The 24,008-nt window shown below is 39.6% G+C and overlaps 2 protein-coding genes across 13 annotated transcripts in view; both read right to left on the bottom strand.

Annotated features, from left to right (window-relative positions):
• LOC139960154 (5-oxoprolinase-like) overlaps nucleotides 1-5,326 on the bottom strand; it is a 53,084-nt gene extending 47,758 nt beyond the window's left edge. The window contains exons 1-4 of the mRNA XM_071958311.1: nucleotides 5,017-5,326; nucleotides 2,856-3,047; nucleotides 2,150-2,281; nucleotides 1,605-1,711 (exon numbers count right to left, since the gene is read on the bottom strand). Coding sequence (XP_071814412.1) covers nucleotides 1,605-1,711; nucleotides 2,150-2,281; nucleotides 2,856-3,047; nucleotides 5,017-5,175 — 590 coding nt within the window. The 5' untranslated portion in view covers nucleotides 5,176-5,326. The remainder of the gene's footprint in view (nucleotides 1-1,604; nucleotides 1,712-2,149; nucleotides 2,282-2,855; nucleotides 3,048-5,016) is intronic.
• A 557-nt stretch (nucleotides 5,327-5,883) lies between these two features.
• Nucleotides 5,884-24,008, bottom strand: part of LOC139960162 (uncharacterized) — a 49,578-nt gene continuing 31,453 nt past the window's right edge. For 11 of the 12 annotated variants that reach the window (XM_071958323.1, XM_071958366.1, XM_071958348.1 and 8 more), the window contains 8 exons: nucleotides 23,772-23,942; nucleotides 23,214-23,356; nucleotides 20,783-21,068; nucleotides 15,558-17,644; nucleotides 13,018-13,116; nucleotides 12,243-12,416; nucleotides 10,092-10,190; nucleotides 5,884-8,550 (listed from right to left, as the gene is read on the bottom strand). In XM_071958323.1, the coding sequence (XP_071814424.1) occupies nucleotides 8,371-8,550; nucleotides 10,092-10,190; nucleotides 12,243-12,416; nucleotides 13,018-13,116; nucleotides 15,558-17,644; nucleotides 20,783-21,068; nucleotides 23,214-23,356; nucleotides 23,772-23,942 (3,239 nt within the window). In that variant the 3' untranslated portion in view covers nucleotides 5,884-8,370. The remainder of the gene's footprint in view (nucleotides 8,551-10,091; nucleotides 10,191-12,242; nucleotides 12,417-13,017; nucleotides 13,117-15,557; nucleotides 17,645-20,782; nucleotides 21,069-23,213; nucleotides 23,357-23,771; nucleotides 23,943-24,008) is intronic. The other variant, XM_071958384.1, reaches the window with a different exon arrangement.

Genomic DNA, 24,008 nt, shown 5'->3' with positions numbered 1-24,008 from the left:
CTTTTGTAACACCAGCTCAATTGCTTTGAGCATATATGTACTGTATATTGCTACCATGCCCACTTAGGTAAAGTCACTCCTACACAAGAACATGCTCATGTGTGCGTAGTGCTTACCGTTATTTGTGTAGAGGTCTGTCTACAGCATTCACGTGAGTTGACTTTCAATACAAACACAGCTGGTACCGGCTCACTTTGTAATGTACATTACACATTCACCTTACTACAGGCTTAATACAATAAAGCATATAGGGAAATGGAATTCCTAAACATTACTGTTTACTGGTAGCATGTTGACATCATATTTAAGTTGTATTATCATGTGCTGAATCTGTTTCAATCATTTTCTTTTTCCCTAAACAAAAATTGATAACCGTAGAGAACAGTGTTTCATAGAGGTGACTGAATTTCAAAAGTGAAATCACAGGAAATATATCACAGGCAGTAAATGGACATGACGTTACAGGAAGCGACTTGTTTACGACTTTGGAAGACTTGAGTAGTTCTTTCAATAATTTGTACACCAAAACATTACATTTTAAGAATCTTACAATCTTAATTTATCTTGTAGCCATGCCAAGAAACCTGTCTTTCGGTGTTAAATAGCAAACCTGTACGAGTGATGTCTTGAGTCCATCACACAACGATCAAGGCTTTTCAAGCTATTGTACTGTAACTAATTAATGCACATGGAATGACCACACCTCATCTACACCCCCTCGTGGTGGGTGACCAATAATCTACCCATCTTAGGAGAGAATCATGATACCCAGTATTTAAATGACGCTACCTACGAGACGGATCTTGTAAGTTCACTTGAACTTGAAGCAAAATGCTGTCTGTGCTGTCCGTTAATTATTGCCCTTGGACGGCTACTTTACATTATGAATATATGTAAACAGTTCAGACTGATAGATAATGTGTTATTCTTATTATATCCTCTTGCAAAGATTAACACAAGGGACTTTTGATAAATCAAACATCAGTCATACCATGATAAAAACCTGCACTGTGAACCGTATCTATGACAACGTGAATAGGACCCATTCTGAGGCATTCATGTACAACAAGGTGTACAATAACCACCTGTGTTGTACACACAGCTCAACCCTTTTGATAAATAGACATTGAATACATACTGTAGGTATGTCAGTGAATATCGTCTGTCCTAACCTAATATCCTAACATGTATATTCACTATGTTGCTGCTAACTACTCAGTGGTACTAAGCATCCTTTGAACTCTAATAATAAATTCTTAATACTTTGTACATAGGATATCCACATGTTATGTTTGAAGTGGATTCATGTTTTTCTTCATCTTCTTCTTCCATATTCTTCTTGAGATCTGGAGCCAAACAGCAGCTTTTCTCAAGATCATGCAAGATACCGACAAAGCAAACTCAAATAACTCTACATGTTTTTGCTGCATTTTGGTTTTTAACCAGTCTTTGTAGAGTTGAAAATTTGGGACCGACTTTTTTGGTCATAATCATAACAAGCTATAGTCTACTTGCTCGTTAGTGTGATATCATCATCGATATCATGATATCCACCTTAACGCTAGAATCTATATCAGTAAGATTTGATGTTAAAAATCACTTACATATACGAATGCATCAATACAACAGCCAGGCTTGTGATGCCAGATCTAGCGACATCTTTCAAGTCTTCACGGAACTTTGCTTCATCCAGCGGCTCCCATATCTCCACCTGAGGGTGGAAGAAAGGGCAATAAAACTTGTTCTGCAAGAATGTACGTTAACTAATTTATACACCCTGAATAATCCAACAATCTTATAGTAGTTCTGAACATATTTAAGCAATTGAACGACCAGACATTCAAATACCTAGATACAGAGTTGACAAATGTCTCACTGGAGAGGGCCCAAATTGTATCCACTGGGTTCCTCACTGAAGAGGGCCCAAATTATATCCACTGGGTTCCAAACTTGGCTATGGATGGGTATCTAATAAGATTTGGTGATAAAAGTTATAGATGCAAAACGTCACACTGGATACCATCTGGTACAGCAGTTTGAATAACCGAGTGAGAGTGAGTTTTATGAAACAAATAAAAAAATCAATTAATCAATCAAACACCAAGATTAGAAAGTCTAAAATCCCTTCCTTAAAGTAACCCGGGCTTACCTTCTCACCGGTGGTGCCTGTCACTGTTTCAATGTTGGGTGGCTTCTCGAGCTGACAGTCATCCTTGTGGAGTACCACTCGTTCAGATACTTCGATGACTGCGTCATATAAAACATCAGGTACACTAATGATCTGTAAAAGGAGGGGGGGGGGGGGCAAAATATCTAACTGTATCTACTTCAAATAAGAGATGTCTTGGTCAATGATGACTAAGCGGTTTCAATTTAATTAAACATGTTGACAATTCTTTTTTTTTTTTTTTAGATCATAAATACTTCAATTACAACTTGAGCCTCCTAGAGATGTTGTCAATCATGAACACATCACAAACTGCAAAAGAAAACAAGGTTACACTAGACAATACTAAAATAGTTACACAAATCATAGTATGGTTGTAATGTGATATTTTTCATACAAGTTTCTTCATTGTCGCCCTCCCAACAAACGATGTTGCAATATATATTGAACCAAAAGCCACACCTATTTTCAACTCTGCGAAATTCAGTCACTATGAGCAAGGCCCGCTGTCAGTACTACGTAGTATAGCCTTAGGCTGAATATCAGTGTCAATCAAACACATGTAGTTGACCTCAGTTTCGTATTTCTGAAAATCCATTTTTTATGATTCTTATGATGCCAGCAAAAAGTAGAAAACATTATTTTACATTTCAGTAACTACACAATCGGATCAAAACCCAAAGCTTACTAAATCAAATATTTTTGGTCTGGCTTGGTTGCCAATGTGCAAGAGGTCCTTGAAGCCTTTGGTTATCACTAGTGCCATCCTTTCACCTTTCCGTTCTAAAAGGGCATTGGTTGCCACGGTAGTGCCCATACGAATCCAACGGATGTCTGTAGTGTCCAGAGGCTTCTCCGGTGGCATCTTTTGTCCTGTTTCCTGTACAAAGTAAATCAAACATTTTGCACACTATCGATGAAGGAAAACTATGTTCAGTGGAATCTATATAATTAAAGTATATTTAGTACAATGTGGTTATTACCTGTTCAATACGTACATTCATCGGGTTTGAAACTTGCGAGGAAAACAAATAAAACAAAAACTCTTGACAAGTTCATCTTCGGTACGGTTCATATAACTAGTTACAATGTGAATTAGGCAATGGAGGAATTGAGTGAGCTGATATATCCGTTTCTGTCAAGAGTTGCGATCCATTTAACTCTGTGCCGAGTATTCAGTAAATTTCCCATGGTATGGTTAAGAAAACGAATACAAAGCACTAAGCAGGAAATACCAGTTTGTAATGTTGCAATAATTCCTATGTACTTTATTCACAATGACCAGAGTAAAATTCGGTTGGATGGGTACAAGTGCAAGTAACTATATGCCATAATACAATTGCATTAAGTACACACTTATACTGGTGCTGTGGCCGGGTGTTAAAAGGGGGTGGCATTTGAGGCAATGAAATTTAATTAGCAATCGGGAGGTTTCGGGTTCAATACCCGGCCGGGTCATAGTAAGGTGGGTTTTTATCCAAGAGCAATCTATAGTTGTCCCATCTGAAACGACTTTCTAAATTGAAAGATTCCAACTTTGAGTTGAAAATGATGAATTGGAAGCCATCCGACGTGTAAGTTGTAATCCAAAAGCCCTTGCGGGTTTCTTCCGCATTTGCGGTCTCTCAAGCGTCGTAAAGATAACTGCTGCTCATTATATTATTATGATTACTTAATACAAGTCTACCACACTGCAGTTACCATCATGAATCAAAATGGGGTATTTGTCTCTTCTATCACCGATGAGGAGACATAATTGGCAAGACACCCAAGAAATACTGTACATGGACATGTAGTCTGAATATTTCATGAACATGTCAATCCTTCCCGAAATGCCCCAGTAATATCTTACATTTATTCCCTTTCCTTTGTATGCCTGTACACCTTTTCTGCCATCCCTTTTCTGCCGACCACTTCCTAAAATCCACCACAGGCTGTCTCTTTCCCAGAAGGCATATAAACTTAGCTTAGCTGAAACATTTCTAGTGGTTTGAATGAATAGAAATGTATCCATTGCTTAAAGGCATTGAAGACTCGCCCCAAACCATGCACGTGCAGTCATTTGAAAAAGTTAACTTTCCGTTGCTTGCAAGTGACATTTTGTTCGTGTCGCTACAAAATGCAGACAGTACAGTAATGAAACGTGATACCTTGTTATCTTTAGCTGGACCTGAGATGTCCATCACTGTATTGTTTGTACACTGTGCTGTGTGTATTGACCGCAGCTGTATGTACTGACTATACACTCGTGTCTAATTACCGATGGTAGCAAGCTGTGTGTGTGTATTTTCGCGATCGATGGTGGTGTTTAACACTTCTATTACACCTCATTCGAAACTAGGTCAGATTACCGGCATTAGACGTTTCTTTTTGCGCGAGTCTTCACACCCTTTAAACTTTTGGTCTTTGTACAGGGGTGATTTATATAGGAACTATATAGGGAAACTCCATTGTACTGCCTTTGTGTATCGAAATATAATATTACAAAAATTGGCAGTAAAGGAGAACTCTGCAACTCAGCCTCATTCATTTAAGAAGTGGTTAATCTATGTTGATTAGGTAATTTGGTTACCTAGTTTGTCCAAGGGTGCAGAGAGCTACAGCATAACCAGGCTATAGGAAGCCCTAACCAGTATACCTGTACTGCCTAACCCACACGACAAACACACCAAACGCATCAAAAGATTGATCGATGGGAGACTTTCATCTGGTAAAGTGGTATTTATACGGGCTTACACGATCCTGACTGCGTAATTAGGCTGCCCAGGCATTAGGTGGGCTGGGCTAGTAAGCCCATCTACTTCAAGCAATAGCACATATTAAACAGTCTCAAGTACATTTAGGCTTACCTCTTCCAATATCCGCCGAATTCCTTCTCGTGGGGCATCAGGGTAATTTGCTGGATCTTCTGATAATAGTTTCATGACTCTTGTCTTTCCACCGGGACATCGTGCATACACATCTGTGAATGTACCACCTCTGTCAATTGCGAAATGGAACCCGTCCATGTTTCTTTAAATTAAATGTTGTAACTACTAGGGCCTACCTAACTTAACTGGATAAGATACACCTGTGTGCGCCGAGTCCCTGGACGGTCGTATGCACTGATCTCTTAGTGTAGAGATCAGTGGTCGTATGGCAAGCCATTGACCGGTGTGAAGTTAGTTACTTATTCCGCGTTCCTCGTTCGACATTCGCGAATGAGTAACTGCTACACTCAGTTACTTATTCGACAATGGTATCGACGTAACACCAATGGCAATACGAATGCTTTCTTACAAGATGTTCAACATTGGGTCGTGGAAAAGAGGTTTATCGATGGGTCATATGAACTCTAATGACAATGTAGAAGAGTACCATAATGCGTCTTGCCCGGTCAAAAGAGTGCTTGACCAACTAAAATGACCACTAAATGACCTGAAAAACACCTTAAGGCCCTAATCAAAACCAGCACTCCTTGGACCACCCATCCAATGGGTCATATGAACTCTACAGACATTGTAGAAGGGCACCATAATGCGTCTTGCCCGGTCCAAAGAGAGCCTATGACAAAGTGTACTACTAATCGTATTAAACTGTGAACAATCACAGATTCCAAAGATTCCAATAAAAGCAGGAGTCTATATTTTCCTAACTTTAACAATTTCCTTAAATATGTGAAATGAAAATCAAACAGAATAACACAAAGTAAGAAAACAGCACTATTACACTTGATAGTTTTTGTTAACCATTTCTTCTTTATTGTACATTAACAACTATCAACAAGTTCTTCAGAGGACCAACATATTTCTGCAATTATTTATTCAGTTGGCAAATAGGTCCACTAAAGATTCGACTGATAATCAAAGTAAAATAATTACACAAAATTCTACTCTGGCAGCCCGCCGGTGAGATCTGTGAAGTAAACCCCACCAGTACACCTACAAAATATATATCAAGGCCATCAGCGTATGACACCTCATATTAATTGATCTACCCGGCCATCAGCTGGTGACATTTTTCCTAATAAGTTTTCTGAATCATTTGAATTATTCATAGACATACAGACATACGGGAGTGCTTACTTAGGAAATGCTTTCTTTGAGAGCAGCTGAGTTTATATATGAGTGACTCATTGTTTGAATTTCTAGCGCTTTGTAAAGGGGAGATGGGGTGTGGGGAGGGGTTTGGGGTGTGGGGAGGGGTGGGGAGAGGGATAAAACCACACAGGCCATTTAGAGCCAAATTTTCTGCGTTTTTTTTTTTTCTTATCTGGCAATAGTGGCTTACCCATGAAACTGGTCACTAAACTGGCCTTTTGGTGATAAGGAATCTGAACGATTAATTACGACAATGTAAAATGATGATATCACAGCAGTATTGAAGGACACACATTACTAACATTAGATTCAAATGACCACAGATTGGTTGAGAAAAAAGCTTACAGATACAACATCAGCCAGCATTTTAGCCCTTGTTAGTTTCTTCAACTAGGAACCTTTTTTCCATATCCATTCACATGGTAAAAGGCTGCTAATAGAGTTGTTATGAGCTACGGAACTCATATGAGTGATCTCTCACAGCGCCAGGCAAAGAGTTACTTGTCTTATTTTGAATTATCCTGGTCTTTTTACAAAACAAAGTTTGCACACAAGTGGGCAATGGCAGATGATGCCTTAACATAAACATAATGTTGGCATGACTGTTGCCTCTGGCAAAGGTTGGGGGGGGGGGGGGGTAAACCAATCTTGAGGATCACTCTGTAGTGTTGTAAAGTACAATCACATATATATGGTTGGTACACAATGCCCATTGTAAGTACTTCACAAGTCCTAGTTTTTTTTCAGTTTCTTTCATAGGAAACTTTGAGAGGTTTTTCTTTCCCCCCAATGACCTGTGGCTTAAAAGTTTATCCAAATGAGAACATTAATGTGGCTTTGGTATTAATTATAGCAACTTACGCCTTTAAATAACCAACTTCAGTTCATGATCAAACTCCCAAAAGACCTCTTTTGATTGTTGACATGATCCACCAACTGGACACCAATGCTTCCATTAAACTTCAAATAGAATAATTGCTCTCACAAGCAAAGTTGAAGCATTGTTCTCTTTTTCAAACACTATAAAATGTTAAAATTTTGGTATATCCCTTCCAGTTTTAGCATTGCTTATAGCAAATGATGTAATTATACATAATCCTGATCCTGATAATCAAAACTACATAGCATATTAAGATATGTAGATATAGTAGCTGCAACTGGGGAATATTTAAATAAAACAATTGCTTTTTCATGAGCAAAGATATCTTTTCTCTTTATTCTTCATTTTATTCCATTTCTCATGGACGAAAGTAAACATGACCTAGTCAAAGGAAACCAAAGCTTTTCGGTGAATGACAGAATTTTTTGAGAGAGCAGTGACTTTACACTAACAATTTAACTCAATGTTGTTGTTGAGTGGGTTATGAGCCATCAATTTGAAATGCCTTCTAGTATTATGTTATCATAAGAAAAATTTACCACATTGTTTCATAGCAGTTCCTGTGTTAAAGGGCTTCTGTTGTCAATTTGTGATGAAATGGTGTTTTATTCTGCTTCATTTTTTCACATCATTGGTACAATCTAATATTAAAACAACATAAGTGTATTGCGAGCAACATTGAAAATAATATTGGAATTTTTGGTGATCAATATAGTTACATACTATAATATCTCAGAGATACAGAATATGTTTTTACTTTGATACCAATTGCAAATGTTTCTAGTATAAACCGCAATCTTTTAATATCTGAATCAAATATCTTTGCATCGCTTTGACATGTATAACCTTGTTCTAAACTGCTGATAAGTTTCAGTACTTGTAATATTTTGGAGAACATTACACACTTTGAAAAACATATCTAAATGGAACTGATATATTTTAGACTGTTCCATGACAGCTGATATTATCAGGCATTTGTGCAGACATCTACATATCAAATCATTCATTAATAGAAGGGTGACAAAGTCTCGGCAAATCTCTTTCTTAGGAGTGTTCTCCAAGGATCCAGCTTCGAAACGGGTTCGATTCTTGATGTTTAGACTCTTCGACTCTCCCAGCGGGGTACAGCTTCTTCCGGTCTCTTCTACTCAATAACTCTTCCCTGGGTGTGAGCTCTCGTGAGTTGCATTTCAGATTTCAGCAGGCTGTTAAGAAACAGACTTCTTCTCGTCTTGATTCCCTCGTCACGATTTAGGTAGCAGATCGAAGTCCCTGTCGATCTCTACCATGGGTACGTGGCGTGAGATGTTCTGTGGTTTCTTTTTGTCCCACATCTTGGTTTCTTGTAGTTTCACCTCCCACTCTAGCTTCTGTACTGCATACAACGACATGGCCTCGTGTTGATGGCGTTTCAGTAAATCCTCCTACAAAAAAACGGAGAGAGAAAGAAGCGAGAGAAAACATGGTTTATAAATAAATGGGTTGTTCATGCCGAAAGGAGCATGAAAGTGATAGAGACTGATTCTTGATTTAGGGAATAAATTGACAAGAAAGGATCTCAATTACAAATGAATATGCATGAGGATATTTCTACACACAAGGAACTACTGAAAGGTACGGTCAAATAGAACAGAGGAACAAGAATGGGGGTGAGGGGGGCCGGGGATGGGAGGGGGCAGTGCGGGCAATCGTCAGAGAATGTACAATACAATCGTTTATAAATTACACAACTTTACTCAAACAGTAACTATGTCATATATATGTATTATGTCAACTGTTTAAAATTCCAATATGTGCAATGAATGAATGAATGTATACATAAAAACTTGACCTTTGACCTCAACAAAATCAAAGCATTCTATGTACTCACTGTAAAGGTGTATCTTTACACTCTTTTTCACTATTTGATGGAGGTTATCATTTTGTCAATGTCAAATTTTCCTTTGACTTTCAAAAGCAAAAAGTTTGTTGTATTTACTTAAGTGGTCAACCATGTATGAATTTAAAAAACTTGCTATTATACCAGTTTATAGTGTTTACTGGCCGAGGAGGCACGTGCGCAAATGAAAACACATATCCACAGCCAAACACATACATATCATGATTAATTTTTCCTTCGGCTAAGGAATCAATGATTTATCAGTACAAAGCAACATAGGTCATCACTTAGATCATTTGTAAAGCCCCTCTTAGCTCTTTTGCATTTATCTGTCATTTCTAGGGGGGGTGGGGAGGGTGGATAAACCACTTTTTTTATTCTCAATTTTTTACCTCAAAATGGGCACTTGATATGTATTTTGGAAAATAACAAACATATCAGAAAAATCCTGGAAAGAAAATATTATCTACATATATTCATTTTCGTCTACTTTTTCGTTTCGATTTAGTTTGTTTCTAAATGAGGAATTTTTCCAGAGGGGAATAAACAATCAATTTAAGAAGTTGAACGAGAAATGCTTGCTACTAAGAATGGTATCAGCCATAAGTAGGAGGTAAGGAGTTCAATTTGCTACCTATGTGTCAAATTTGGCCAAAACCTTTTTTGATTGAGGGGTTGCTGTTATGCAAAATGGTGCAATCATTTTCAAAAATATGAGTCCGCCTTGATTTTGCATCTGCATCTTTTTGAAGTTCATCCCTCCTTTCTCACGCTTCACAAAACGCTTCATATCAAACTTTTGTGGCAACCTAGAGGCAAGTATGTGTGCCGTCTGTATTTAGCCCTTTTGTTTGTTTCCCAATTTGTCTAAAAGGCCCCATGGTCTGGCTGTCCACCAGACAAATAGATGGGTGCCAGGCTAAACCCTAACCACGTCAGCATTGCAAATTGAAATTCTTTGTGTAACAGATATAATTGTCTATATGTTCTTCACCCCATGAATCGGTCTCTGATTTATGCAGTTCGTGTGTCTAACCTTTCAGGAGACTTATCTTTCTATCTTTTGAAATTGCAGAGACTACCAACCTTTATTTTTTCATATTTTTCATCCACGTCATGCAACCACGAGTGGAAGTGTCTCCCATTGAACCTCTGTCGGCTGTTACCTTTGTTCTCTTCCTGTTGCTGAACAACCAGAATAAAAAAGAAGAAACAAAATTGATTACTTCTAGTATAAGAAATTCTTGACCAAAATGCTGCTAGATTTTATGGATAACACTCCATGAGACATATCAACGACTTCAACAAACATTTTGGCTCTGCAAAATCGGATTTCGATTATAAAAAGTCAAAAGTCATAAAGTCGCAGGTGTCATAAAATCAAAACGGTGTATCATTTCTAAGACATCTATACACATATCTTGTTTTAATAAACAGTGACATTTTACAGAACACATCACAGAACATATAACATTTCAACGATGAATTGGTAGGTAAACATATTACTGAAAACCACAGCTGTAGCAGAACCTTCCCACTGTCAACATCACAGGAATCCCTGCGGAGGTATCACATCTTATCTCATAAATGTCAAAGCACTTCGGTATCCAATCCAAATTTTTGCACGCTAAAAATCGCTTGATGTTTTGAACTGATCCAGCCACTCCCTTGGGTGGCGATGATTGCTTGACCATTATTGGGCCTTCTGGCAGATGTAGTTTGAATATGCATGACCATTATTGGACTTTCTAGCAGATTTAGTTTGAATATGCATGACCATTATTGGACCTTCTAGCAGATGTAGTTTGAATATGCATGACTATTATTGGACCTTCTAACAGATGTAGTTTGAATATGCATGACCATTAATGGACCTTCCAGCAGATGTAGTTTGAAAAATGCATGACCATTATTGGACCTTCCAGCAGATGTAGTTTGAATATGCATGACCATTAATGGACCTTCCAGCAGATGTAGTTTGAAAATGCATGACCATTATTGGACCTTCTAGCAAATGTAGTTTGAATATGCATGACCATTATTGGACCTTCCAACAGATGTAGTTTGAATATGCATGACCATTATTGGACCTTCTAGCAGAGGTAGTTTGAATATGCATGACTATTATTGGACCTTCTAGCAGATGTAGTTTGAATATGCATGACCATTAATGGACCTTCCAGCAGATGTAGTTTGAAAATGCATGACCATTATTGGACCTTCCAGCAGATGTAGTTTGAAAATGCATGACCATTAATGGACCTTCCAACAGATGTAGTTTGAAAATGCATGACCATTATTGGACCTTCTAGCAAATGTAGTTTGAATATGCATGACCATCGTTGGACCTTCTAGCAGATGTAGTTTGAATATGCATGACCATTATTGGACCTTCTAGCAGATGCAGTTTGAATATGCATGACCATTATTGTTGGACCTTCCAGCAGATGTAGTTTGAATATGCATAACCATTATTGGACCTACTATCAGATGTAGTTTGAATATGCATGACCATTATTGGACCTTCTAGCAGATGTAGTTTGAATATGCATGACCATTATTGGACCTTCCAACCTATGTAGTTTGAATATGCATGACCATTATTGGACCTTTCAGCAGATGTAGTTTGAATATGCATGACCATTATTGGACCTTCCAGCAGATGTAGTTTGAATATGCATGACCATTATTGGACCTTCCAGCAGATGTAGTTTGAATATGCATGACCATTATTGGACCTTCAGGCAGATTTGGAGGAAATATTAATTATAATAATAATAAATTACATTTATATAGCGCTTAATACAGCGTTTCAAAGCCCTTTACAAGTAGGAAAGAAACAAAAGGAAACCGAGAAAAAAAAAGAAACTAGGAATCAAACAGAAATGTTTAAAGTTACCTCTTGAAAATACAAAGAGAGGGAGAGTCAGGAAAGTGAAATGGGAATTTGTTCCAAAGAGAAGGCGCAGTACGAGTGCGGGTACGTGGACCAGGAATTAATTGCAAAGGAGTAAGAAGGTCAGTGATACAGTGAGGGGCATTAGGATGAAGGATTCTATTTGACATTTGTCTTTGAAATAAAAGATTGACAGATAGCTAAGTAACCTAAAAATACCTTAAATAATGAATCACATGTATCTTTCCGAGAATAAAGAATCTTTAACACTGCTCGATCAGTCTTAATCCCTGCCCGTGTCGAATCTGACACTGTTCCTGAGAGAGATTAAATTCACTGACCGATATCGTCTTGGTGTGGTCATAGGGACTCACCAATGGATCAGGCATGTTGTACACCTCCATGTCGTTGAGCACCATACAAGCACTGAATGGAGTGGTCTGATTCACCATAGCTCTAGCACCTCGTCCGTAAACTCTTAAAACCTCCTGTTCTGCAGCCAGCATCAGTTTTTCCTGAGGAACCATAGAAAGGGGGGAGAGCTAAAATATGCAGGAAATCAGAACTAAAAACAGATAATACAGCTGCTCTGGAGATGGTCTTTGTGGCAAACTAGTGTTTGTATAACAGATATTCAGAGGTCAACCAAACTCACTTAAGAAAAGGCCACAAACTATCCAAAAGTACCAAAAGCGATCTTCGGATTTAGACGTGATGAGTATTTCTGCTAATATCAAAACTGCTGCGACGCAACTGCTTCAAACCGTATGAAACAGTCAAGGAACAAAAAACATGTGGTGGAGTGATGGTGAGGAAGAGGAGAGGATGTGGGGGGAGGGGGGGTGGGTGAGCGGGAGAGTATCACATGTTGCAAAAGGAGGAAAAATATAACTCCTCTTTAATCTTTCCACTGCATTTTCCAAGTTCTGACATTTTAACCCAAAATAGAAAAGCGAAAAAAAAAAAATTAGGACCACTCCCTTCTAAATGTTAAATTAAATCTTCAAGACACAATTTTTTTTCTCTGTTTGGTAAGTTAAGAAATCTGTTTGGTTACTTACTTAAATCTAAAGCAGATGTCAAAAACAATACATTATAATAACTACAGTAACTCACCCTCTCAATTTGATGCCTTAGTCTTAAAGAATGCCTTTTGTTTTCTTGAGCATCAAAATTCTCCTTGAGAACTGGATTTAGGTCTTCCGGTGGTGTCATCTGAAGCAATACAAAACATCTTATGCAAATTATATGCAAATATGAAATCCAAAAAATCTGAAGGATGATAGGAACTATCTTGGCAAACAACTTAAGAAGTCGACATTCACATAATAATCACATTCACGCAGTTGGCCACAAATTCCAGCTTAATTAGCTTCCCTGAGAATTAAGACTGGAACTGATGTGAAACCGAAGGAACAGAATATAGTTACTGAAGCACATTCGGTACACGATTTGCAATTGACATGACTGATTTCACAGCTTGTAGCTTTCATACAAACAGAAAGCACTGGAACCATTGCTATACACGAACCTCGTATTCTAGTATAAATTATCACACCCTCAACTTAATGCACAGCTTAATGCTAAAATTTAGGTAATTTTCATTGTACCATTTCTCCAACATGACACTTTATTCCTACAAACCTGTTTGAAATTCTGTCATAACCTTTGACTGGCATCACAGTTTCATCAAGATTTGTAAGTAACATAAACGTATTCACCTAATCCCCAACACAATAATTGAACCCCTCGTTGAAGTCGCCTTGCTTTGTTTGATTTCCCATCTACCCTCTTTCCAATATCACATTATTTTCTAACGACCTTTACTTAATAAACACAGTCTATTCAAACCTTCCTATGAGGATGACAGTGTTCACCAAGACTATATTAGCTTGCTTGACTCTACAGCTGTAATCAACAGGATCGCAAGAGGCACTGACGTAAAACAAAACCCGGGATGGAAAATAAATGCGCTGATCTTTTTTAACCTTATACAAATCTCATCTGACATCCATGCAAGTTGTCTTTTCAATGATATCGATAACATCCATGTCTTTTACTCTGCATCAAAGTTTGCAAATCTGTTTGCTTATTTAAACAATGACTTTGGTAGTACAGCATGAACTATTTTACTCTTGCAATTTAATCTTTCTGTCGTTGATTCTTTTAAAAAATTTCTCCTGTTATTATTTTCCTATTTTTTTTGCTACAGCCCATTAATTTTTTCGCAGTACTCGTATATTATTTTACATAAATCAATGAACATTGGCTTACATGTACCAGCTATATGAAATTAGGCTCTGCTTCCTGCAATGTGTCATTACACGGGCAAGACAAGCCCTGCCAATTACTGGACTATATATTGCTCTTCACAATGTCTACCACTTATCTCTGCTGCAGGTCTTGAAGCATATCACATTATCAAGTTTTGTACCAGCAATAAGACGTACTAAAAAACTTTTCGAGTAGACTGCGATATTGTTTAGCTGTGGGCTAATGATGTTAACCGTGTTCGAATCCACACGTCAAGGATCCTCAACAAGGAGAACAAAAAGGAGAAAAAACATGATTTCAGGAAACGGCCTCAGACTAGAAACATCTACAGTGATGAAATGAACTGTCACATGCATCTACTTAAAGAGACCATGGTGTGCCAGAAATTCCAACGTATCCCACACAAGTGTATCTGGGATTGGTAGCTTGGGAATAAATCATGGAGAGGACACATTCCCTGGTTACATTTGATAAATTTATTCCCCTTCATCTTGGGAATGGATGGTGAAAGTATGGGGCCATGGAGTTTCCTATTTATAAGTGGCCTGAAACATTTCAAAATTTCATTCTTATTCACACACAAGACTATTTAAAGTCAACTTTTAGTGCAGTTTTCTCTGCAAGTTGCATTTCCCCCCTCTTCATCCAAAGAAACTGCAATTAGCCACTAATTAGTCTCACCAATTCATTGACAATGAACTACTTCCACATAGATTCTTGCTTATACATAAAGTACACTATGCTGGGTACATCTGCTACGAAAATGTGATCTAGGTCTAAGTTCATCTTCGATGTTTCATATATATATATTTTTTATAAAGTAACTGCCTTTTCTTGAGCGTTTGCTCTGGCAAGAAGTTATCTACTTTCTGGTCAGGTGTTTTCCATAGTGGAAAACTAATTCTGCAAATTGTATTCAGCTGCTTAACAAAGGCACTTGCTGTTTGCAGGAAGGGGAGAGGGAGAGAGTAAAACAGAGGAATAACATGTTTCACTCTGAGAGTGACACAGTGTCATGCATGAGTTTTGAATTTGTTATTCCTTAGGGTTAACCAGTATTGGTCCCAAAATAAAACATCATAACCATCATTACCAACAACTTTCAAACCCTACTTACTGGAGGATCTTACCCTCCATATTACTCGTGTACAGTCAGGAGTCTTGACATGCCTCAATGAGGGTGGCAGTAAACTAATGTTGTTGAATTTCTGAGCATGAGTGTCCAATTTTTGAATTTTCTAACATAATCTATACAGATTAACCACTTTAAGTTTACTTCCTCAAACTTTTGAAAATTTAAAGCTTTTGAAAATAACCATAGCAAAATCAGTACAAAATCATTCTCAGATTTTGGATGTATGTAAGAATTATTAATCTTGTACCTTAGGTACAGCCAGATTGATCTTTGCCTGGGGGTCACGATGAAGGAGATACGTCTTACGGTGCATCAAGTACTCCTCGAATCGATTCGGCATGTTGGGGGTCACCGGGAGGAGATTCGCCCTCTGCCTCTTCCTCATCTCTCTGCGGACATTCAGAAACTGCTCCATGGAGTTGGCCTGTTCGTGGAGGGGAACCTGAGGGGGCGGTGCGGGTACCTGCAACTCCTCCTGCTGTTGCTGCCGGTGTTTTGCGATCTTCCGCTTCCGAGGGTGAGAATCCATCACCTGCTCCTGCGTCTGATTGGACGAGCCTGCGGACGCCGCAGCCTCCAGTTGGTTTCTACGGCTACGGGTCATCGGCTGCGACAGGCTGCTCTCCTTCTCTTTCTCCTTCTCGTCCGGGTTGTGCAGGGATACATTCTGGAGGTTGGAATTTGATCTGAGAGTCCTCGTCACTTTCTGCTGCGGCCTTCCATCTGCCGTGGTGGTCTCGCTTTTCATAAACTCATTTGGTTTGTCAGCTCTCTCAGCAGCTGCCCTCTCTTTGCTCTCCTTTCCCTCTGGTGTCTCGGCCAAAACCTGATCTGACGACGTGACGGTTGGACTACCCCTGGAGGGCCCACTTACACCCTCTACTGCAGCACCGTCGAGTGGCTTCTGCAGGACCCCTGTGGCCCCCAAAGTTGCAACTGCTGCCTCAGTTGAGTCTGGTTCAGGGATGACTTTCCCCGGAATGCCTTTTTCATCGTTAGAAGAAGTGATCTGAACTGGCAAGCTGGTTCTCAGTAACAGTTTCTTTATTTCCCCGGAAGAGGATTGTTTCTGTTGCACAATGTAGTACTCCCTGGCTAACGGGTCTTTCCCATCTCCTCCTCCTTCCTCTGGTTTCTTGGAGGGAGAGGGACTCTCTCTCTGGCTCTCTATCACTGGAGGGACGGCAGGTGGAACCACGGGCGCCACCTCCATGGGTACCTCTGCAGGCTCCTCCTTTGTCGAATGTGGATGGGAGTGACTGTGTTTGTGTTTCTTATGCGACTTCTGAGATCGGTCTCTGTGCTTCTTGGTCTTTTCTTTCACCTGAGGTTGTTTCTCCAGCATGGTGACATCACCCTCCGTGGTTTCCGTGGCGACCCCAGCCGTTTCTGGAGGGGGTTGCAGTATCCGCCACTCTCTAATTGAGTCCGAATCAGACGAACTACCTTGCTCCTGTGTGGAGACGACTTGTAGTCTGATCTGACTGGACGGAGACTGCCTCTTCTTGTCGTCGGTTTGAGTGACGGTCTCGCAGACTGGCGGTCGTTTCACAGCGGCCCCGGTTTGCAGTATCGGAACTTCCGCCACGACCGGTACCGGTAACGTCGGCGGGATGACCGTCAAGGGACTGATCCTCTTCGGTGGATCCGGCTTCTTTTCCGAAGGTTCACATACGAGGTCGCTGTCCTGACTTAACCTGGTAATAGTCAATTTGAGATTAGGCTCCTGAGAGTTATCGTCTGCCTCTGGTAATATCTCTTTCCCACCTACTTTAGGGATGGTGTAACTGATGTGCTGTGCATCTTGAACTGCCATAGCGTCCTTGGGCTGTTCCTCATGTTTTTCGTCAACTCTCTTCTCCGCTCCCATCTCCTTGACGTCTACTTTGTCTCCCGAGATGGTGGTCTCCGTCGGTTTTGTCTCCGCTTCTACGGGTTTTACATCCTCTACAATGAACAGCGGCTTCTCCTCTTCTCTGTCTTCTTTCACCCCTACTGGGGTCTCCCCCGGTGCGGGTGCCAGGGGGCCGGAGGTGCTACCTGGCAGTTTGGCTGACAGGCTGACAGGAGAGGTCTCTTGGGGGATTGGTTTGATGGGACTCTCTCCTTTAATATCGTCGAGAGCCTTAGTCATAATCGGATTCAGCTGCGGATCCAGGAGGTCGCTGTCCGACGTCGACGACGATGAAAACGACACGGGCGTCGACTGTTCCCTAGCTTTGGGAATAGTCCGCGTAATTTCCATATACGAGTTCTTTCCGGTTTTATCTGGGGATGCCCAATGGATCGTTATCTTCTGCTCGTTACTGTTATCTTGGGTGAATTCATACGGATCTGAACGAATCAAAGAAACCAGACAGATGGTATATTAGGATGAAAAAAATTACACAAGAAAACAAAATGTTTAGTGGTCCCGATGCCAATACATATTCACTGTGTGGTAAGCCATTTACATGTTGATATTCATGAACATGTGCACACCAAACTGAAGAGGGATTCCTTAATGTTCTCAAAGTTCAAAATAACATCTGACTAATGTAGAGCAAGTGAGTTAAAATTGTCCAAGGATTACATGAAAACCAGGAAAGATCAGAGATTTTCAGCTCTTATTTGTAGCACTCCAGTGTCGGCATCAACTTTTTTATTCACTGGTAAGGATTTTACAGTAGCATTCACAGATTAATTGTAGCTTTAATTTTGGAGTTATCATGTTTAACAGGTTCTCAGAATTTGATACCTATTGACCTCATGTGACCGTTGCTCTACCTATTTCAATAGGGTTCTTGCACTCACCAAGCTGGATCTGCCTCCCAAGTATGACATTGATTCAACCTATGGTTGTTGACATATCGTGTTTGCAAGCTGTTTTTGACGATTTCCCATTAAACCCCACTCACTTATGAATATCAATAAGGTAAAAATTGTTGTTGCAAAGAACATGTACTTACTACGTAGTTAGCACCATACCAAGTATGAACTAAATGGCACGTACAGTTGACGAGATATTGACATTTTAAGAATTTTACATTAAGCCCTGCCCACTCAATAATATTCATGCAAAGAGAACCAAAAACGTTATGGCTTATCTATACATCATGGGGCATCTTACTAACAAGTATGACATTGCTTCAACTTGTGGTGGTTGAGATATCATGTTCACAAGCTGGCCATCAAAATGTATCAAAATCAACCCAGAGAGCTGCTCGAAAATGAATGCTGGAAGTTAAAAGTAATATTTCACCTTGAAACGTGCAGATCAGGGATTTTTAACATATGACCTAATTCCAATTCCGAAAAGTATAAGATTTCATTCCACCGTGCAAAAACATTGTTCCCCCAATCTTGCAATAATCTGATATGTGGGCCCCCTTAAGGCCTAAGGCTTGAGCACCCTTCTGGCCTGCCATGCAAATTGCCCAATCTAGGTTGACGATATAGTGAGGATATTCTGATTTCTGTCTGACCCTTGACTCCCTACTAATGTTTTGCTGTGACCGTCATTAGAAAAAACAAAAAAAACAAGGCTGCAGCAGCTGCACAGTTCCTTGCAGCAAGGCTGATTCAACAACAGGGATTATTTTCACAGACCAGTAGTGCAGCCTATTGTGCAAAACTGTAGAGCCTATAGTGTCAACACACTGCACAACACACAAATGATTGCATCCTGTATAGCTTGAGGCTGCACCCCCTCAGTATCCAACCTTTATGTGCCTTTAAGTGCCTTAAAATACCAGTGTGTGAGAGTTGAATGCTACCTCATGCCTGAATAGCTTTACTTCTGGGAAATCTCCTGTTACGATGGAGTTGTTCTTTGTTTAGGCTCACACCAATGTTCGCTATTAAAGTGCTTTGTTCTTGTAATAAATATGTTATTGTAGTGACTGTTTAACGTTTAGGGAGCATTGAGCAATTTGGGCTAAGAGGACATTTTTTCTGATATTTTGAACACCACACAGACAACGGAAAGAATCATGGACATTATCAGGATCCTTAACTTTGTGACCACTGTAATGTATCAGTTCTCCCCAAAATCCAATGTGACTCTATTTGACTTTTCTAATGACTTTTGGAGTGAGTTCCATATCTTTCTATTGTTTTAGCTACATCTCCTTATTGTTTATTACTATGTGTTGTTAGTAAAACAAGTTACAGAAGCAACAAAGCACGCAGGAGAAGAGCATTACATTGTCTTTGCATACACTGCCAATCCAAATGTTAACCAGTAAACACTCAGGGAACTGCCAACAATTTTACTCTTGCCCCGAGCATTTTAGCAGCGATACAGAACAACAATCTGGCATGACATCTCACAGTTAGATAAACCACCAGTTCACACATTCCAAAACTAACAGCATTTAAGAATATTATGTTTTCTCATATCATGAGTGATGTCAACTTAGTTCAAACCAGTTTTTTTCAAAAGGTCGTGACAACTTGAATGCCCAAAGAGGTTTATATTAAAGCATGTGACCATGACTTTGAGTTTTACACTTCCGATGTATTTCCTTTCACCCATTATAATTAACATACCCTGTTTTTGTAGGCAAGCTGCTTCGTCCATGTGTACAAACTACTTTTTGACAGTTGAATTGGATCGTTGAGTTGAACATCTCTGCCATGATATCATCATTTGATGACCTTGTAGACAGATTCATCACTTCCTATTAGAGTGATAAGTAAACAGCTCTACCACACACCATAAAAAGATTTTTGTCAACTCCTTCACTATTGGGTGCTGATGGCTTACACATGTGTCTTGTGGTTTTCCACACAACCACCAAAAAAAAAAGAGGGAAGATATGTGCCATGTCTCATCTAGCTACTGAATTATAAAGGGTCTTTTATACTGAACTCTTGTTATCTTAAATGCAATCCTGAGGTCGTGGTTCAAATCATGAAGATAAATAAATAAAAAATTGGTTTCAAACATTTCCAATGTTAACCGAGGCCTAATACCTGTTAAATGCATGTCACCTTCCAATTCACTGGGAACAAGCAGACACACACACACACATGCGCTAATATACAATGCACTCTAAGATGGACAGGGAGGGAAGCAGGTTAAAATTTGGAAACCTGTTAAGTGTACAATTTTAAGGCCCATATTAGTGTCAAGTGATGGGACCATATACTGTGCAAAGATTAATTTCTACATAGGCCCCATGCATCCATGTCCACTCAACTTCTTATCGTTCACAGAAATATCATTTTATAGGGCAATGCACATAATAGCAACAGAAACAGGCCTCTTAGCCAGGAAATAATGGAAAGGAGAGGCCCCAAAGAATTGAAGGAGGGACACCAACCATTTAAGGAGAGTCACAATATTTGTGTCCTATCATTTTTCTGAAGTTTGTTGTACACATTATGGTGGCACAGTTGGGGTTGGGGAGAGGGGGAGCTGTATGGAGGAAGAGGGAGGCCCTTCTGAGACACGGCCTAGCTATGGGCCTGGACAGAAACTGTCTGTACCTTCTGAGGATGGAGCTGGGGTATTCTCCTTGATGATTTCCGCAGCGGCCTCCGTCTCGGTAGTTGGTTCCTTCTTTTTCTCCGTGGTGGCTCTTTCATCTAGAACCAGACCTTCTGGCGTCGTCCGTCCCTTCAGATCTGTACCCGATACTTCAATCCCACGGTCGCTTAATCCGCCTAACATCAGATTACGGATTTCGCTGCTACTGGCTAAGTCTAGCGGTGTCTTCCCGTTCTTGTTATAAATCATCGGGTTGGCTCCGTGCTTTAATAGGATTTGAACAACCTGTACGTGGACAAAGAGAACGGATATATCGAAAAATGTTTCGGGACGACGATGGGGGCTACTGCGAGTACCAGAAAACGTAGAGAGGATACTGAAGGTGGCTTTTTTAATGAGGGAAGAGATATGACCTGGATTACAACCAGAGGAGACTAGACAGTCATATCATATTATATGGTGATGATATTTTATGAACTACTCGGTTGTAAAATTTGAGCCAATTGGCTACAGAAGGTAGACTGTATATATATTACTGCTAATCGATTATATATTAGCAGCTGATAAGTAGTGAGGTCCCCCATGCAACTAAATACAGTCATATCAATAACAACTTTCTTGCATAATTTTTTTTTTCGAATAAAAAGAACTATAAATATTTGTATATTGTTTAAAAGTGACTATCTTCTCGAAATGTGAACAGGCAGTTTGTACGTAACTCAATCTCATGACTCATCCTATCATGCAAACGAAAAAACTAGGATCATGCCCGAGCCACGCCAGATGACAATTGTGAATCAGTTTTGAGAAATTAAAATGAAGATCTGCTATAACATCGACTTCAATATCATAGATTTTGTCTTAATAACAAAAATTCTATAATTCAATTCTGTGTTTCAGTGTGAAAAGTGAACAGACATTCTTTTATCGTTGGGGTTATTCAATTTATTTCTGTGAATAGCGATGATTGAATTCTTATTTATTTCATAATACTTTTTATCGATACTCATTCTTAATTAATTTGGAAATCTTGCTTTTGATGTAATAAAGGCAATAATTTGTTTATGAAGCCAAAGCCATTGTTTGCCTCATCATAAGCCAAAGCCATTGTTGATGTATGCGAACGAGATAAGTGTGTTGTGTTGAACGTGGTCTGTTAATCATCGTGTACTGTGGGTGAATTTTGGGTAGGTGTGATAATGTAGCCAGCTACACCGTGGACTTAGCGAGGTGGCTGCACCAATTCAAACGTTATGCGAATCAGGAGAAAACATTATTTTGCAATACTGAAAGAAAATTTACAGCCAAATTCCAGCCAAAATTGACGACCAAGCTTCCTTAGGGTGCCCATGATTACTTGACACAATGACCCCTGATGATGCAATGTACGTCATGAAACACTGAACGAAAGAAAATACCACATGATTTTCAGGCGAAGCCTGACACCGTCCACGTTTCTCATGGCCAGGCATTTGCTATCTATAATTTAGTCATTAGCAAACCTGCAGATGGGAACGTTTCTACTTAGATCTGACGCTGGTTTTCTCATGATTTGAGAATATTAGCAACAAAAATAGTTTGGGCAAGTACTTGTGGCAATGTAAACAGAGATAGAATTATTAACCTTACGTATGGATGATCGGAATGTTCATTGACATTTCCCTTTTTTTTACACTTCGAGCGAGAAAGCTTCTGGCAATCAATTATGTTCACGCACTAGCGGGTACGAATGTGTTTCCGTTGTAGCTTATTGACGGCGGTAATTACCTGCCTGTCATGTGTACCCATCATCTGGTTCCTTCTAGATGCCTGTTTACGGCTGAACGAAACTGATCAAGCTGTTTTGGGGCTTTATTACTTGAACAAATGGCTTTTAGACAACTTATCGTCAAATGTGACGTTTCATTAGACAGCTGCAATTAATGAGAGCATGACTGTTGTGAGTTTCAGAAAATCATTTACAATAACTCAAATCTAACATCACAAAAATCTTCAGCAATCAAGAACAGACCATAACGTATTAAAAAAATGATCTTTTACCCGATTTATTGACATTCGCAAGAACCGCTGTTTCCCACCTCCCCCCTCTATCAACCCCCCCTTCCACAAACCTTGTATTCAGTTTTCCAGGACCCATGTCAATAAAACGGTTGACCTCACTAGCAACAGCAAACCGAGGATTGTCAGTACGATGTATATGCATCACCTTACACTTGCAGTGCAGTATGTTTATATTCCATTTATGATTCACTTTTTTATTCTTTCTCTATTTCTCTCTCTCCACTCTCTTTTCCTCTCTCTCTCTCTCTCATATATAACAGTCTTGGTGTAACTTGCACCACAATTACCAAAGCGCTCAGCTGTTCTTAAACCAGCAGCCTAGAGACCTGCCTGAGACCATATTCATGAAACGAGGTGCGCGCTTCTCACCTCTCTGTGTCCGTTTACAGCTGCGTCGTGGAGGGGTGTATAATCATCGCTTCCGAGGGCATTGACAAAGGCGCCGGCCGTCAACAGAAGGTCGGTCAGTTCAGAATGACCATGGTTGCAGGCCTCGTGTAAAGCTGTCCAACCTGCCCAAAAAACACACAAAAAAAAGGAAAGATAATGATTTGATGTTGATAGTATTACATCCTCTAGGGCTTCAAGTTAATAACTTTGACTGAAAAATATGTTTTTCCTGCCCTAGTAATAATTGTTAGGTGATTATTTTTAGCATAGATCTACCCAGCTCAAGCACCTTTTTCAAGAGTATCCGTGCACGTAGTATGTAGGCTGGCTGTGTCATTGGCATTCTCTAACATGGGAAGGGTTGCCAGAAATTGGCAAGGACAGTTAAATTGGCCCCTTCTTTATGTGGAGACAAAAAGGGTGAGAAAAAATGTTGAATACAATTTTAATACTTCAAAAAACTGAGGAACCTTAAATCGTACGACATTTTCTCACGATGGGGAAGTGGTTGTGTAGTTTCCGAGCATCGAAACTTACCAGCGTAGTCTTGGGCATTCACATCAGCTCCTTGGCTAATGAGACTCTCCGCTACTTGAATGTCCCCCTTAATGGCCGCCAAATGCAAGGAAGTTTCTCCTCGGTTGTTCTGATTATTAACCTTACTCTTGCTACCGGTCGGCTTGGCCACAGGAGACTCCTTCGCTGGACCTGTTAAAAAAAACAAAATTAGAAATCGTAAAAATTACGAATATTTACAGATATAATTTACATGAA

This window comes from Apostichopus japonicus, chromosome 3, assembly GCF_037975245.1.
Source record: "Apostichopus japonicus isolate 1M-3 chromosome 3, ASM3797524v1, whole genome shotgun sequence".
NCBI classification, from domain to species: Eukaryota; Metazoa; Echinodermata; class Holothuroidea; order Aspidochirotida; family Stichopodidae; genus Apostichopus; species Apostichopus japonicus.
The sequence above is the reverse complement of the archived record's forward strand: the minus strand, read 5'-3'. Positions and strand labels throughout refer to the sequence as shown.